The 18,457-nt window shown below is 41.0% G+C and overlaps 1 protein-coding gene across 1 annotated transcript; it reads right to left on the bottom strand.

The window, feature by feature from the left end:
- Positions 1 to 784: 784 nt before the first annotated feature.
- On the bottom strand, positions 785 to 18,211 carry LOC113656514 (von Willebrand factor A domain-containing protein 7-like). The gene is made up of 16 exons (XM_047811910.1): positions 17,419 to 18,211; positions 17,113 to 17,318; positions 16,733 to 17,005; positions 16,402 to 16,495; positions 15,264 to 15,377; positions 14,870 to 15,050; positions 14,542 to 14,711; positions 6,456 to 6,568; positions 6,009 to 6,125; positions 4,904 to 5,089; positions 4,576 to 4,708; positions 4,326 to 4,478; positions 4,103 to 4,192; positions 3,744 to 4,012; positions 1,650 to 1,943; positions 785 to 1,253 (listed from the first exon to the last, which is right to left on the bottom strand). Exons 2-16 carry the CDS (start codon positions 17,308 to 17,310, stop codon positions 795 to 797), a joined length of 2,844 nt encoding a protein of 947 aa, XP_047667866.1. The 5' UTR covers positions 17,311 to 17,318; positions 17,419 to 18,211; the 3' UTR covers positions 785 to 794.
- Positions 18,212 to 18,457: the final 246 nt, after the last annotated feature.

The raw sequence follows: 18,457 nt of genomic DNA, 5'->3' as shown, positions 1-18,457 counted from the left end.
ACAAAATGTATGTTTGTTTAATAAAAACACTTTTCCACATAATTTTGGTGAATTATGTTAGTGGATTCTTACAAATGATGTGTCATAATATGCAACAGGCAGAAAAAACTCTGGGACAAATCAAGATTTTTAGTCAATTTTACAAACTTTAACTGCCAGTACAAATAGAAATAAACACATTTCAAATGTCACACTTCGGTTCTAGCACTTAGTTGTCTTTCCTGATGAAATTAATATCTGAATTTCTGGTTGTAACATTTTTTGTAAGTTTGTATTGGTTAGTTTGTCAATTGGTTTGATGTACTAAATTATACAACATCATTAATTTGTTACAGTAAATGTAAAGATTTTAATTCCACATCGAAATTCTTGAACCTAGATTTATGCAGAATTTCCCTGTACCAATAAAGCCATGCAGAAAATAAAACTCTGCTTATACATAGGTTTGTATGTATTTATTACTTTTATGATAATGTATGGGATATGTTTGTGTTTCTCCTGGAAGCATTGGAAATGCAAAATCCTGTATTTTCTCTGTACTCACAAAAGACTCAGGAAACAGGTTTTTCTTTGGATGTGAATAACAATACCAAATACTTAAGAACAAAAAGAAAGTGAACAATTATAACTGATGCTAAAGAAGATCAATACCACAGATTTCAGATGTAATAATATGATTAGCACAAATGGTTTGTGCACTGACATTTAAAGATAATAGGCTCTCAAATCAAAGAGTAATACATTCAGAGTATAGACAGTTTAAATCTGTTGAGCATTTTTTTTCCTTTGTTTACTTAGCGCTGCATGAATTGGTAAACTGATATTCCAACATTGAGCCAAAGAAGGACTGGCAAAATCAAACAACATTCAGCACTATTAGTGCCGGTTTGGTGGATGAGACGAGACATGGATGTTGCTGTTACAGGGGGTGCAGTGCTGGTGCTTAGTTCTGTAGCTCGTACAAAATGAAAACAGGAAGCAACATTTCCTGCTTCATCCACAGCAACCAGTTCCAGGTCCTGTGAACAGCAAGAGGCATTGTAGGTGACCATAGTGACATTCACACCTGTGTCACTGAACACAGTGGTAGTGGCGAGGTTGCCGTTTCCCTGAAGGATTCTCACACTCTGAATTCCTGACCCATTTCCATCAGTCACATTAGCAGTGACGTGCCATGAGGAGAGGCTGCAGTTGCCTGAGCAGTTAGCATTTACACTGAATGCCTCACACAAGGGAGGAGTAAAATCTGTTATCTTTAAGGAGGAGAAAACAGTTCAGCATTAGTTTCAGTTCAGCCATTTTGCCATTGTTTCTTGTTTATACTTAGAAAATTAAAACATTTCATCCAAATAGAATATTTTAATTTGGGATACATTTTCCTGTGGCATGTATCCCAAACACAAAATCGGGTGAAACAAGGTTTTAATCTATTAAATTTCCTTTTTTTTTAGCTGTTCAGCAGGTTTTATTAGATGTCCACAAAGACATGAAATAAATATCATAGTAGTGGTTGTATTGAGGTATAATGGTATGACCTGCCAACTTAACCTAAACTCAACCTAAATGTGCTTCTCTTCAACAACAGAATATAGACATTAATAACTCCTTCGACAATGTCCTGGAATATTTAATGTATTTTTAGCAATTACCGGAGCAATGATAGCGATACGTAGCACAGCGTAGTTGGAGTCGCTTCCATCAACTGCTTCAGCTTCAATTGTCACAGTGACATCAGTTCCAGAGGAAGTGTTTTTTGGTACAGTCAGAGTTACTGTATCATTCACACTGACTCCACTCTCAAGAGTTATGGATCTGTTAAACTGAGTTTCAAAATTGTGATCATTGCTAACTCTAATATTAAAGCTTCCAGCAGTGCCATTGGTTGCAAGAGTGAAAGGGAGAGTGAATTGTTTTCCTGGTTCCATTGTTTCAACAGGTTGAGTCTGAGAGTAATAATGAAAGAAAGTAAACTGTAACAGAATAAACTGAAAAACTAATGCTTTTAATGCCATTACAATCATCTTTTCATGAGCAATAAATATTCTGAACCATGAAATTTATTTATAATATATAAATACTTTATACAATAATAATGAGTGCAATTAAATGGTTATATATTATATTATATTATATTATATTATATTATATTATATTATATTATATTATATTATATTATATTACATCCACATAACATCCAGGGCAACCAAATTAGATGCCTGGGAAAGTGGTATGATGATTCCCTGTCAGACCAAGAACATTTCCAGCACCGGAAGACAAGTTGAAGAGTGGCTGAAGAAGATCGAAAAGTCTGGCCTGCCTGGGAAATACAAGTGCTGGATTTACCAACACAGCCTGCTCCCAAGACTCATGTGGATTCTCACTGTATATGAGGTGCTCCTACCAACAGAAATGGAGAGGAAGTTCAACAAGCACCTTAGAAGATGGTTGGGAAGCTTTACATCCTTGGGGCTTTACCAAGGGCCAGCCCCAGCTTCCCCTGTCATCAGTGGTGGAGGAGTTTAAAGACGTTAATTGCAGACTGTCCCTGACATATAGGGACTTGAAACTTACCAGGGAAGCAGGAATCAGAACAATATCAGGCCGCAAGTGGGCCGCCAGTACAGCAATAAACCAGGCAGAATGTTCGCTTATGACCAAAGATATCATGGGAAACGCTTATACTGGAAGGCAGGGTTTAGGAACATCACATTTCCAGAAGTAGTCAAAGTCAACTTTTAGGGAGAAGAGAACCATGATCCAGGATAAAATTCAAAACCTTGACGAAGAAATGAGAAAAGCAAAATCCATCGAGCTTGCAACTCAAGGTGCCTGGACGAGATGGAACCTCCCCAAGAAGACAATCACATGTAGTGAACTGTGTTCTGCATTCATGAAGAAGTAAGACCATTGCTGAGCACCATTGCCTTTGTCAAAGAAGGCCAAAGACCTGTCGTCCACAGCCAAGACAAGCAGAACCTTCTGCAGTCAGCCAAGGGATGGGAAATGAAGGTTGAACTGGGGAGGAAACTCCACTTCCCAAGGCGGTACTGGCTACAACTCTAAGGCCCGATATCCTCATGTGGTCTCTGGAGGGAAGGAAGATCATCATGGTGGAGTTCACGTTGCCGTGGGAGGAGGGCTGTGAGGAATCTGCAGAGAGAAAAAGTCAAAATACCAGCAACTTGTTGAAGGCTGCCAGGACAAAGGGTGGACATGTTGACTGATGACAGTGGAAGTCGGATGTTGTGGATTCCCAGCTCAATCTGTGTGGAATCTATTGACAATGGTTGGACTGAGAGGCCACTTGAGGAAAGCAGGTGTTCGTAAGCTGGGGGAAGTGGCAGAGAGAGCCTCCTGTTGGCTCTGGCATAAGAGAGAGGATACAAGCTGGAAACGTGGAGGAGAGGGGCAGTGACCTGGACAGTCACTGCTGACCCAATACTATAGGGTGTTGTGGTTAAGGGTCGAAACACCCAGTGAAGACTGGGGACCACCTGATGACCACACCTCCAGGCCAAGGCTTCATCCATTAGAAATGGATATACAGTTAGCATCTTAGATGTATTATATAGCGATATAATATAATATAATATAATATAATATAATATAATATAATATAATATAATATAATATAATATAATATAATTATATAGTCCCGTTTATTAGGGTATCAAGAAAAAGATAATTTTGTATTTGCTTCAACTGGATTATATTAAGTAGGAATATTTTGTATTCAGACTTACAGTAATGGTCACAGTTGATGCTTGGAATTGAGTTGGTGACTGTCTCTGAAAGGTGTTAGCTGAATACCTAGAGACACTGATCTGTCCAAACACACGAACAGTAAACTCTCGTGCTGGGATGCTGTTGAAGGTCACTAAGTACTGGCCACTAGCTACTTCTTCTAGTGACCCATTTAAAGAAATTGAACTGTAGGCTTTGACCAGAGACACCTCTGTAAGACTCACACTGTCCCCACCGACCATGGACACCAACAGGGTGACATTGCTATCTAAATTGAAGTGAAAAATAGAATAAAAATATAAGCTAAAAATGTAAACAGAGTTAACTAATTATCTGTTAGGCAAAGTTATTGACTTACTTGCAGGCCTGCTGTTTAATACAGAATAGCTTGGATGAAGCCCTTGGGAAAGTTCTACAAAGTCAAACATGAAGTCAACAGCACTTTGACCTGAATATTAAAAACAAACCGAGATAAAGACAAACAGACAGACAGACAGATCTATTTACTCACTGAACCACATCTTTCATTTCTGTCATTTATTAATTCACAGATAATCAGAAGAGAGTTGCAAAGATTGTACCAACAACTTTGATGGTGTACATCTGTTTGGATTTAATACTGAAGAGCCACAATCCAACCTGCTCTGCAATATTTGGTCGCACTGTATGGAAGTTACCGACTCTCTGAATAAGCCCCAACATCCCATTTAGTTCAGTGCTGCTCTGTGAGACTCCTGGGTTAGATAATAGCACATTATGAATATTTAGTCTAGCATTGCATTAACTTGACGTTATTGGAGGGTTATTGGAAATATATTACAATCTACACACCTGAGGGACTAGTGATAGTGTAATCTGGAGAGTTGCCTGTGATGTAAATTGTCAGGTTTTGCACAGAGGAATCCACAAAGACCGAGAAGTTTTCAGTATCTACTGTTTTTCTAACAGCCTGGAATAGTGTGACCTGAAGAAGCAGAAATGTGATTGTTACTCTGCTAATATTACTCAGTGCTAATATGAACTATGAAATAAGAAGTTTTCTACAATTTTTTAAAAAGTATTATATCATTTTAACTTCAGCACTAAAGTTTCTTTAGAATATTTTTATGAGCTGTAGTGCAGCAGCAAGCTATAAGGTTTAAAGTTAATCTGTAATTACCAGTGTAGAGCTGGAGATATCTGCAATAATGCTAGTGGCCTGGCTTAGTGTTTCCTTGGTTACTTCTATAGCCTGACCTCCAGAGGCCTGAGCCAGGTCATAGTAGACCTCGTTCAGCTGAGTGGAAAGCCCAGTGGATGCTCGCTTGTGGAGACGTCTAGGCTGTGGCGTTAGCATAAAGTTCACCTTCAGATTGGGAAAAAAGAAAACATAATTGCTAAGTGGTTAAAGATAATCTCATCATTAATTATAATTAAGTTAAGACAGAATTAATGATCAGCATAATTTCAAAACTTTGAAATGTTTTAATTAACCGTATCAATAATTGTTGTGTGTCTGTATATGTTATAGTCTCTTAACACTGTGGAGTACTGCAAACTAATTAGACATTTCACCAGAGCATTATAAGCATTTTGCATTGGTTTATGGTATGCTTTATGCTTTATCTTTATGGTAGCCTCCTAGGCCCTGTACTAGTACCAGGCCATGCACCAATCTAAGGTTCAGGCACTTCGTCAGTCTATGTCTATTTTACATTCACATTTCTTGCATTTAGCAGACACACTTATCTAGAGTGACTTGCATTTTATTTCAATTTATACATCTGAGCAATTGATGGTTAAGGGCCTTGCTCAACAGCCCAGCACTGGCAGCTTGGTGGCATGACCTTCTGACCAGTAGTCCAACACCTTATCCACTAGGCTATCACATATTTTATGTCTCATGCCTAGCTTCAGTCCCAGTCACACTCCCAGTTATTTAAACCCATATTTGTGTTTTCTTTGTTGTGATGTGCACATTCCATGTGTTTACCTGCAAGATTTCTTCAGCATTCTCATTTTTCCTTTTTCCTGACCATAACCTGTTCTCTTCCTTCACGTGTCTTTGTTTTGATCTGATTAACTATGATTAATTTATTTTTTTTAAGAAATAGAAGTTAATGGTTTAAATAGTTTCTTCCTTCTGTAGGTAATACAAAGATTTGCTCACAGTATAAATGCCTGTAGTACTTGCATTTAATGTTTTGAGAACTTTAAATCTATTTTGGGCCAAAGCAAACTGAGAAAAAAACAGAACATAAAAAATAAGATTTGCATTTACTCACAACAGACTTTGTTTTCTCAATCAGTGCTTTCACGGTGCTTGCCAACCATTTATCTTTTGCATCAGCATCAGTGAAAACAAAAATCTGAGTTTGTGGTGGAGATCCAGTGAGGGCGAGCTAGAATGGAAAGGAAACACTGATAGTAATATGCATGCTTGTAATTTCTGTCAGGAATGTCCAAATGACAGAGGCATTTTTAAATATATATATAAAATTATATAAATAGTCATTTATATAAAAAAAAATTCATGACCAAATGAATTTAAGGAAGCACTTGATGCTATTTAGCCCCCTTGACATCTTTTTGAATATATATTTTAGAAACAGAAATACATTTTTATTCACACAAATATATGAATTTGTACATGAATCAAGAAAGCATTAATGAGCTTAATTTTGCTGGTATATATTTCAGGATATTCAAAAAGCAATACGTTAGGAAATTACCTGGAGACCTGAAAAACACATTTCAGGTACATCTCCTCCATCATGAGCTGTAAGTGCATTAAGTTTTTTTTTAAACACATTAGGATCAGATGTTCTTGTTAGTGGGCCATAATCTGAAAGAATGAGCAACATTTTGTTTTGTTTAATCAATCCATTTTATAATGTTATGCTTAATGATTTTGTCTCTGCTTAGATAAAAAGCAGCATCTATGAAGCACAGATAATATTCATTTTCAATTCAGTTCAATTTATTTGTATAGTGCTTTTAACAATTTTCCATTGTATCAAAGCAGCTTTACAGACATATGGAAACAAAAAAGAAATATATAATAATAATAATAATAATAATAATAATAATAATAATAATAATAATAATAATAATAATAATAATAATAAGAAGAAGAAGGAGAAGAAGAAGAAGAAAAAGACTAAAAATAAGGTTAAAAATAAATAAATGAATATAAACAATTAAAGTTTACAATTAATTTAAAAAAGATTAACTTTTTCTATATAACTATCCCTATCCCTAATGAACAAGCCGGAGCTAACGGCGGCAAGAAAAAATTGATAAGAGGAAGAAACCTTCAGTCTCAGAAGGGAACCTCATCCTCATTTGGGTGACTACAGTAAATAGTGTAAATGTAAATATTGTCCTTTCTACAATAGTTTATAATAGTGCAGCCGAGAGGAACTAATGGGTCATCGTAAACTCTGAGTTCACACAGACCTGGTTGCTGATAAAGACCAGACCATACAGTTGACTGACACAACATTCAAAAGAAGGCATGACAGTCTCCGGGCAGCTTTATACACAACAATCCCATGTGACATTGGCTGACCATGCAGATCAATCCCTGGCAAGGTGACCAAAGGGCGACGAGACTCCAGCCATTGGTAGAACATCAGGATTGACGAAGTGGCTCAATTTCTTCTTTTATTTAACATTATATATAATATGAAAATTAATTTTCTGTTTTTATTCATGACATTAAAAAATTTAACTTTTTTCTTTTTCTTTTTTTTTTGCTATTGGAAACACTAGTCTCATGAATTTCAAATTCTGACTAATTTACTATAACAGTTCTGACAGTAGTCCTGACTGCAAGTCCAGTCACATTTTATCAAATCACTTTTTTAATTGTTTCTATACTAGCAAATTACATAGGGATCTTTATAGCAGAAACTCCACCTAATAAGTGTACACAGACTGCCCAGGTACTTGTTCAGTCTCTTGTCATTTCTAGACTGGATTACTGCAATGCACTGCTGGCAGGTCTACCTATGAACGCAATCCATCCTCTGCAAATCCCTCCACTGGCTTCCGGCAGCTGCACGCATCCGATTCAAAACACTGATGCTGGCCTACAAAGCCAAAAATGGACCAGCTCCCTCTTACCTCAAAGCCCTCATCATTCCTCGCACTGCACCCTGTAACCTCCGATCTACCAGCATTGCTCGACTGGTTCCACCATCTCTCAGGGTAAGAGGCAAGTATACTACAAGACTCTTCTCTGTACTGGCACCAAGGTGGTGGAATGAACTTCCCCTAGAAGTCCGGACAGCTGAGTCACTGGCTATTTTCAAGCGGCGGTCGAAGACCTACTTATTCAGGAAGCACTTCAACTAGCACTTCTTTCCTTATCCTTTGCATTTAAAAAAAAAAAAAAAAAAAACCTTTGACACTTTTTCATTGTAACTTTGAACAAATGTTTTAAACTCATGGTATCTTAAGTATGTAACCTAGTGAACCAGCATTAATGTATTCAGTGTTAGAGATTTAAGCACTTATGTACGTCGCTCTGGATAAGGGTTTGAGTTGCCTTTTACCTGGCAGCTCCATCTCCAACATCCTTCTACCAATATAACCATCTCCCTCCTCTGTACATGTCCAAACCATCTCAATCTAGCCTCTCTGACCTTCTCCCCTGACAACCTGAGCTCTCCCTCTGATGTGCTCGTTCCTCATCCTGTCCATCCTCGTCACTCCTAAACAGAACCTCAACATCCTCATCTCTGCTACCTCCATTTCTGCCTCATGTCTGTTCCTCACTGCTACAGTCTCTTACTGTACATCTACAGCATATCTGGTCTCACTGCTGTCACATACACCTTTCCTTTGATTCTTGCTGACAATCTTCTGTCACGCAACACTCCCTCCACCCACTCCAACCCGCCTACACTTGCCTCTTCACCTCTTTTCCATCACACTGGACAGTTTACACCAAATACTTAAACTTCTGCACCTTCTTTACCTCAGCCCCCTGTAACCTCACTGTTCTATTTCCCTCCCTCTCATTCATACACATGTATTCTGCCTTACCACTACTTTCATTCTTCTTCTTTCTAGAGCAGACCTTCACCTTTCGAGGTGTTCCTCCACCTGCTTTCTACTCTCACTACAGACCACAAAGTCAGCCGCAAACATAATTGTCCATGGAGATTCCTGTCTGACTTCATATGTCAACCTATCCATCACCCCAGCAAACAAGAAGGTACTCAAAGCTGATCCTTGATGTAGCCCCACCTTGAACTCCTTTGTCTGACCTGCAGCACATCTTACTGCTGTCATACTCCTGCCACTCTTGACATCCTCATACAGTACCATAGCTCCTCTCTGGGCACCCTGTCATACACTTTCTCTAAACCCACAAAAATGCAGTGCATCTTTCTCTTCTTTTTTTAGCCTAGCTTCCACCACTCTTTCCCTTTACACTTTATAACTTTATACCTCTGTAGCTGCTACAACTCTGCACATCACTCTTGTTCTTAAAGATTAAACTAAAACGGCACTAAAACACTTCTCCTCCATTCCTCAGGCATCTTCTCAGTTTCTAAATTCCTGTTGAACAATCTTGATAGAAACTCCACTGCTATCTCTCCTAGACCTCCACAGGTATGTCTTCAGGACCAACAGCCTTTCCACTCATGATTCACCTCAGAGCCTTCCTCACCTCATCCTTTCTAATCTTTGCTATTTCCTACTCTACAAAGTTCACCTCTTTCCCCCCTTCTTTACCTCTCACTTTCCTCATTCATCAGCTCAAAATAGTAATTCAATCTTCTCAGCACTCTCTCCTCACCTGTTAACATCTTTGCATTTCTATCGTTAACCACCCTTATCTGTTGCACATCCTTCCAATCTCTATGTCTCTGTCTCGCGAATGTGTACTACAGTAAGTCCCTTTTGTCTAACCTGACATACAACTCATTGTATGCCTTCTGTTTGGCCTACCACATCCCTCTTCACTAGGCACTGAAATGTCTTGTAATCCTGTCTATTTTCTTCAGACCTTTCTACATCCCAATTCTTTTTAACTAGCCTCTTCCTCTGAATGCTGTCCTGTACTTTCTTGTTCCACCACCATGTTTCCTTATCTTCTTTTCTCCTTCTCCTGGCTACCCAAACTCAGCTTCTGTCTGAATTCTTCAAAACATTCTTCTTTTTTCAAATTCCACCACTTCTTTCCTCCTCAAATTTTATCTTATAATGTCTGTTATCATATCTCTGTTATGGAACAATCTTCCATTTTTTTGTTCTAGACACAGGCCCAGTCTCAGTCTTTAAGTCAAGGATAAAATCCTATTTCGTTCATCAAAAATTTTGTTAATAGCTTTTCTTTTATGTAATGGTGCGAATTTGGAGGGTTTATGGGCATGGAGAGTTCTGTCATCCTCAACTCTTTCAAAATATAAAAAATTAAATAATAATAATAATAATAAATAATAATAATAATAAAAATAATAAAAAAAAGTACCCACACAGACATTCATACATGTCCGTAGCTATCTTGGCAGAATGTCTGCTTGCTCTTTCCACAGAATATACTCCCCTTAAATTGGTATTTAAAAAAAACAACAACTAATGATCCCTGTTCGTTCTGCCTTGTGTGATTTTTACCATATCAGGGAGGATTTAATTTCACCATGATCTCTAGCTTGCTCATTAGAAATAAATCTAAATCCCTATCCAGACACACTATACAAGTTTAAATGCTGATTAAATGTATATCTCTTTAGCCAGGCATAAGCATAATACATCCCATTACTTTGTGCTCCAGTACATTTGATCTGACAACAATGAGCATATAACAACCTAACATATAACAACCTATCATACATTTTAAGGCTCTGACATGGAGTAGTTAGCTTTTAATCTACAATGAACTCAGATGTTAAGCTAATTGCTCAGGAGCTCCTAGTTACACAACTCCAAATGACTGTATATAACTGTAGAAAGGACATTATTATTTATAATCAAACTAAAAAGATAAAATGTTGTTTTTGATAAATCACCCTTTCTAGCGTTTATAATGATTTATAATCACGCCCTCCAGTGTCAAATAATGACAGGCAAACTTTTGTGTCTTATTCCTCTCAAGGATTCTTCCTCATACCATCTCTTTTTCATTGCCATGTTTTCCTCAGGGTTGCTCATTAGTAATGATTACAAATAAATTTAAATATAAGTTTAATATTAAATCTCAACTTTTTGTTTATTATTTTGTATAATCTGTAAAGCTGCTGTGACACAATATCCTTAGTTAAAAGTTCTATACAATTGACATAGAAATGAATTTAATAGTTTCACAGTACACATACTGTATAGCATTGAATCCATCCATCCATCCATTTTCTACCGCTTATCCGGGGCCGGGTCGCGGGGGCAGCAGTCTAAGCAGGGATGCCCAGACTTCCCTCTCAACCAGACACTTCCTCCAGCTCTTCCGGGGGAATACCGAGGCGTTCCCAGGCCAGCCGAGAGACATATTCCCTCCAGCGTGTCCTAGGTCTTCCCCAGGGCCTCCTCCCGGTTGGACATGCCCGGAACACCTCCCCAGGGAGGCGTCCAGGAGGCATCCAAAACAGATGCCCGAGCCACCTCAGCTGACCCCTCTCAATGTGGAGGAGCAGCGGCTCTACTCTGAGCTCCTCCCGAGTGACTGAGCTCCTCACCTTATCTCTAAGGGTGCGCCCAGCCACTCTGCGGAGGAAACTCATTTCGGCCGCCTGTATCCGGGATCTTGTCCTTTCGGTCATGACCCAAAGCTCATGGCCATAGGTGAGGGTAGGAACGTAGATCGACTGGTAAATAGAGAGCTTCGCCTTGCGGCTCAGCTCTCTCTTCACCACAACAGATCGGTATATCGACCGCATCACTGCGGAAGATGCACCGATCCGCCTGTCGATCTCCCGCTCCATCCTTCCCTCACTCGTGAACAGGACCCCAAGATACTTAAACTCCTCCACTTGAGGCAGGAACTCTCCACCAACCTGAAGAGGGCAAGCCACCCTTTTCCGGCTGAGAACCATGGCCTCGGACTTGGAGGTGCTGATTCTCATCCCCGCCGCTTCACACTCAGCTGCAAACCGTCCCAGTGCATGCTGAAGGTCCTGATTTGAAGAAGCCAACAGGAAAAAGCATCTGCAAAAAGCAGAGACGAAATCCTGTGGTCCCCAAACCTGACTCCCTCCGGCCCCCGACTGCGCCTAGAAATCCTGTCCATATAAATAATGAACAGGACCGGTGACAAAGGGCAGCCCTGCCGGAGTCCAACATGCACTGGGAACAAGTCTGACTTACACCCGGCAATGCGAACCAAACTCCTGCTCCGGTCATATAGGGACCGGACAGCCCTTAACAGAGAGCCCCGGACCCCATGCTCCCAGAGCACCCCCCACAGGCCATCACGAGGGACACAGTCAAATGCCTTCTCCAGATCCACAAAACACATGTGGACTGGTTGGGCAAACTCCCATGAACCCTCCAGCAACCTGGTGAGGGTATAGAGATGGTCCAGTGTTCCACGACCAGGACGAAACCCGCATTGTTCCTCCTGAATCCAAGGTTCGACTATCGGCCGAATTCTCCTCTCCAGTACCCTGGCATAGACTTTTCCGGGGAGGCTGAGGAGTGTGATCCCCTATAGTTGGAACACACCCTCCGGTCCCCCTTCTTAAACAGAGGGACCACCACCCCAGTCTGCCAGTCCAGAGGCACTGTCCCCAACCGCCACGCGATGTTGCAGAGGCGTGTCAGCGATGACAGCCCCACAACATCCAGAGACTTAAGGTACTCAGGGCGGATCTCATCCACCCCCGGTGCCTTGCCACTGAGGAGCTTCTCAACTACCTCAGTGACCTCAGCTTGGGGGATCGACGAGTCCACTACCGAGCCCTCTGCCTCTGCTTCCTCAATGGAAGACATGTTGGTGGGGTTGAGGAGATCCTCGAAGTACTCCTTCCACCGTCTGAGGATGTCACCAGTCGAAGTCAGCAGATTCCCACTCCCACTGTAAACAGTGTGAGCAGGGCACTGCTTCCCCCTCCTGAGACGCCGGACGGTTTGCCAGAATTTCTTCGAGGCCAACCGATAGTCCTTCTCCATGGCCTCACCGAACTCCTCCCAGACCCGAGTTTTTGCCTCTGCAACCACCCGGGCTGAAGCTCGCTTGGCCCTCCGGTAACTATCAGCTGCCTCCGGAGTCCCCCGAGCCAACCAGGCTCGATAGGAGTCCTTCTTCAGCTTGACGGCATCCCTTACTTCCGGGGTCCACCACCGGGTTCGGGGATTGCCGCCACGACAGGCACCGGAGACCTTACGGCCACAGCTCCGTGCGGCTGCATCAACAATGGAGGTGGAGAACATGGTCCACTCGGACTCAATGTCTCCAACCTCCCTCGGGATCTGGTTGAAGCTCTGCCGGAGGTGAGAGTTGAAGATCTCTCTGACAGGAGACTCTGCCAAACGTTCCCGACGGACCCTCACAGTACGTTTGGGTCTGCCAAGTCTGTCCAACTTCCTCCCCTGCCATCGGACCCAACTCACCACCAGGTGGTGATCAGTTGACAGCTCCGCCCCTCTCTTTACCCGAGTGTCCAAGACATACAGCCGGAGGTCAGATGAAACAACCACAAAGTCGATCATTGACTTCCGACCTAGGGTGTCCTGGTGCCATGTGTACTGATGGACACCCTTATGCTTGAACATGGTGTTTGTTATGGACAAACTGTGACTAGCACAGAAGTCCAATAACAGAACACCACTCGGGTTCAGTTCGGGGGGGCCGTTCCTCCCAATCACGCCCCTCCAGGTGTCTCTGTCGCTGCCCACGTGAGCGTTGAAGTCCCCCAGTAGAACGATGGAGTCCCCAGTCGGGGCACTTTCTAGCACCCCTCCCAGAGACGCCAAGAAGGTCGGGTACTCTACACTGCCATTTGGCCCATAAGCACAAATAACAGTGAGAGACCTCTCCCCGACCCGAAGGCGCAGGGAAACGACCCTCTGGTTCACCGAGGTGAACTCCAACACATGGCTGCTGAGCTGGGGGGCTATGAGCAAGCCCACACCAGCCCGCCGCCTCTCACCGCGGGCAACTCCAGAGTAGTAGAGAGTCCAGCCTCTCTCGAGGAGTTGGGTTCCAGAGCCCAAGCTGTGCGTGGAGGCGAGCCCAACTATCTCTAGTCGGTATCTCTCAACCTCCCGCACCAGCTCAGGCTCCTTCCCCCCCCAGCGAGGTGACATTCCATGTCCCTAGAGTCAGATTCCGTGTCCGGAGATTGGGTCGCCGAGGCTCCCGCCTTCGACTGCCACCCAATCCACATTGCACCAGCCCCTTACGGTTTCTCCTGCAGGTGGTGGGCCCACAGGAGATCGGCCCCACGTCGCTCCTTCGGGCTGAGCCCGGCCGGGCCCCGTGGGGTAAGACCCGGCCACCAGGCGCTAGCATGCGAGCCCCAACCCCGGGCCTGGCTCCAGGGTGGGGCCCCGGTTGCGCCATACCGGGCGACGTCCCGGACCTTGTTATAATTTTCTTCATAAAGGGTTTTTGAACCGCTCTTTGTCTGGCCTGTCACCTAGGACCTGTTTGCCTTGGGAGACCCTACCAGGGGCAGAAAGCCCCAGACAACATAGCTCCTAGGATCATTCAGGCACGCAAACCCCTCCACCACAATAAGGTGGCAGTTCAAGGAGGGGAGCATTGAATCCATTTGTGTTTATTATGCATGTAATCACATACATCATAAAGTAGTAAAATAGTTTCCTTTTAAAATTCATATTTGAAAACAATTTAGGAATCAGACTTACCAGGGTCATTAAATGGCACAAGGATGTATTCTGAAGGTTGAACAGCTGTGCCTACTTTACTGTCAATGATAGATGAATAAACTCTCCTGATCTCATTAATTTCATCAGACATACTGCCAGTGGTATCAACAACAAAACATAGTACTGAAGTCTGGCTGAATCCCATCAGTCTGTGGGGTGACATTTAAGAGCAGTGTCACAAACAACTGTACTACTGAGTAGATATTCCTGGGTTTGCTGATAAAGTACATAGTAGCATGCATTTGTCTGTGCTTTTATTTATATTATTACTCAACATATTTATACAGTAATACACTTGTTCTTATACCTAAGAAATTCAGAATCCCCAGTTGCTGCTCTTATATCCTGCAGTAGTTCTCTGGTAGCAGCAGTAGCTACCGATGCTGCCTCATAATGCAGATAACCATGGCTGGAGTCGTCACTATCCTTATTTATACCACCTTGAAACCAACTTGATGGATCATAAAATCCCCCATGACTGCATTTTCCTTGAGGTAAAACAGAAATTTTAAGATAACAACATATTTAACTTGTATGTCAGAGTAAACAAAATCTAACTTGTTTTATTAATATTGCAGTTCAAAATTTAACAGATTCAATTAAACAGGTAAAACTGGAAAATATAAAAATATTTATCAGATAATTTTCTTTATGTTCATCTCCTATTAAATACTTTTTATGCTTAGTCTTTGAGGCATTACCATATGGTTTGGACCAGCCAAAGTATGCTGTTGTTAGTTTCTGCTTTTTGATGACATCTTCCAGGATGTTGCCTCTGCAGATGCTGCTTGTACATTTTCTGCATGTTTCTGAATCTGGCAAAAAGATAAGAAACCTAGAAACTTAGGTTGTATGACATCAAATCTATCTGTGTCATTTCCTCTAAAACATGTGCTGCTATGGATTCTTTTTGTGATTGCATTGTCCATGGTGCAGAATTTATTTCCACATACAGCATTAGTATACATGATACAAGTTTTGCCATGGATACACTGAACACAATTTTTGCACTTCTTCAAAAGAGCTTGAAATCTTTGCCTGGAAGAGACCTTGCTGATGCTGTATAACTACCCCAGTCTTGGGGTATGACCTGTGACATGAAACTCCCTTCCACAACCTCAACAAATCCTGTTTCAGAAGGCAGAGGAAATTTGTCATACACTACCTCTCTTATGTTTGTCTTTTTGCAAGAAATCAGTGTTACAATCACAATTTCATGACACATTTCATATCTATCTATCTATCTATCTATCTATCTATCTATCTATCTATCTATCTATCTATCTATCTATCTATCTATCTATCTATCTATCTATCTATCTATCTATCTATCTATCCAAGTTAATCTTTCAGCAGCGATTTCGTCTTTTACACAAAAATGTGTCTAATTGTCTTCTAATTTATATTAATAAATCATGTTTTTTGACAGAAAACAGGGGTGTCTTCATGATAAAATTCAGACCCAAATGCAGAAATAGCTAAAAACACAATTTATTCAACATAACACATACAAAACCGAGAAACCCTGGGAAAAAGAAAAAAACAAGACCGAGCACATGAAGACCATACAAAGACAAAACAAAGACAAGGATCAAAAGGCAACGCAGCATGGACAAATAAGGAAGACAATTAGACACATAAGGGACAGGTATGCTGAGGCGGGATGGAATTAGACAAGGGCGGGGCAGACACATGACCACAAAACGTAAACAAATGTCAAAAAGTCCATGCTAGATCCTGACACTAAGTACATTTACTTTTAAGGGAACAGGAAATACATGTACAGGTAAACCACAAATTCACAACAAACACCCATATATCTACACTGTGTTTATTTACCTGCTATGTTGTTAATCGGGGTGTGTGGTTTAATCAGGTTGGGGTAAGGTTTTCGCTTTCCCATCTCAATCCAGTTACTATGACTGTAGAAATCCTTAGGGAAAGACATGAAGCTGGGACTGAATTACAACACAATCATACAAATTCAATTTTTTTTTTTTCAAGAAGTAAACAAGCCTCACATTCTGTTAATGCTAAGCAACTAAAGTAATGTCCCAATAAAGCATTACACCAATGCTGTTCAATGTCTAACTTATATTAAATTTCTACATATATATCTTTACCTTAATTTTTAGCAATTCTGCTATTCTTCAGTGACATGGCGTCATACCTGCAAGGGGTGTAAGACTTTACCAAGCTCCTCTCTGGCAGTTTCATATCGTCCCATTTTGACACTGTATTTGGCAGCAGAAACTCCTGCAGTAATAATATCCCTTCCAGCCAAAATCTCCTCATTGCAAAAATGGTAACTTGGTTTAAAAAATTTCCAAAAGTCAACCAAGACATTGTATTGACTTATGTAATTGATGCTCCTTTGAAAATGTTTGGCTGATTGAGACGAGGAACAAGCTTCTGCCACTGAGTTTACATTCATTGGCAATTTCTGGGGTAGAAAGATAAAATGAAAAAAAAAAAACAAAAACAAACATAATCTTTAAATGGTCATTAAAATGATTATTTATACAATATATAAAAAAAAAATTTATTCACCAGAACAAAATTTCGTCCCTTATTGAGTGCTTGCTGTTTGCAGACATCAGCTGTTGTCTGTAGAATTGCATCACGAGTTATGTCCTGATGCTTTTTAGATTTTGAGAAAAATACATTAAAAGCCATTGTCTGACTTATGAGGATCATTATAAGATACAGACAAACCGGTGTTTGAAACTGTACATTTGTGACGATCATCTTTAAGTCTGTGAAGAGAAAAAGAGTAGAAATAATCTGCCATCTCAATATTTCTTTCAGCAAACCTTAATTAATTACATCCCCATGACAGTGTAGTGTAAATCATACCTTAAGGCTTGAAGCTTCAGGTGTCTGCAGTAGATCTACACTCTCTAGTGATGAACAAACTTTTGTGCCTTGACTAGTCATTAAAATCATCACAAAAGAGGGAATGGAAGACACTCCCATGTTGAGAGTCCTCCTCCAATTGGACACATCACAGGGTGAACCAGGGTCTTTTGTCTTCAGCCAAATATCCACTAAACTGTCAAACACTTTACTGAACTAAATGTAATAGATTAGGAATAAAACAATGAATAGACTTTTCAGATATCGATGAGAAGGCGCAGAGATCTTTATTGCAATCAATCAGCCAACAAATCTATTGAGCTCAAGGAAAATTTCAGGCAATTTCCTATTATTTCTCAGAGTTGTACCTGTACCTGAAGCCCCTCATATTCATTTACATAGTTTCTCAAAATTCCCCTTACTGTTTTGATTTATGTCATGCTATTGCTAGTTTTGCTTATGCTTATTTGCTAGCTTGCTACAGTAAGTTTATTGTTTTTTCATGATCTCAGCCTGTTATTTCTCACACTGTGTTTGCTTGTGTATTTTTTAAGCATTAGTTCCATTATTCCCACTAAAAGTTACTAATTACTCCCCTTCCTTAGATCAACAGCCTCAATCTCAGCGGGGCTTTCCAAAGGATGCATCCTGCTTGTTCCACCTCTTCCAAGCAGCCAAATGGATTTCTATTATCATACCGTTGCTGGCAGCTTGCCAAGTTTTGTGAACATATCAGTGACTCTGAAGTGCCTGAGTGTTTTGTCATGCCTTCACACATCGTTAGGAAACCCTTTACTTCCAAAGAATCCACCCAAACCCCTCTGAAAGTGAAAGTGAAAGTGGCGTGACATACAGTATGGCGGTGACCCATACTCAGAATTCGTTCTCTGCATTTAGCCCATCCAAAGTGCACACACACAGCAGTGAACACGCACACACACACCATGAACACACACCCGGAGCAGTGGGCAGTCATATGCTGAAACACGCAGGGATCAGTTGGGGGGTTCGGTGCCTTGCTCAAGGGCACCTTAGTCGT

The sequence above is a fragment of the Tachysurus fulvidraco genome, chromosome 4 (genome assembly GCF_022655615.1).
Source record: "Tachysurus fulvidraco isolate hzauxx_2018 chromosome 4, HZAU_PFXX_2.0, whole genome shotgun sequence".
In the NCBI taxonomy this organism is placed as follows: Eukaryota; Metazoa; Chordata; class Actinopteri; order Siluriformes; family Bagridae; genus Tachysurus; species Tachysurus fulvidraco.
This window is presented reverse-complemented; position numbering and strand designations above follow the sequence as displayed.

Coding starts and splice junctions, on each gene's coding strand:
- LOC113656514 (XM_047811910.1), bottom strand. CDS start 17,310: ATGATCGTCACAAATGTACAGTTTCAAACACCGGTTTGTCTGTATCTT. Junction 16,496..16,732: donor AAGTCTTACACCCCTTGCAG/GTATGACGCCAT, acceptor TCTTTCCCTAAG/GATTTCTACAGTCATAGTAA. Junction 14,712..14,869: donor GGGGATTCTGAATTTCTTAG/GTATAAGAACAA, acceptor GTCACCCCACAG/ACTGATGGGATTCAGCCAGA.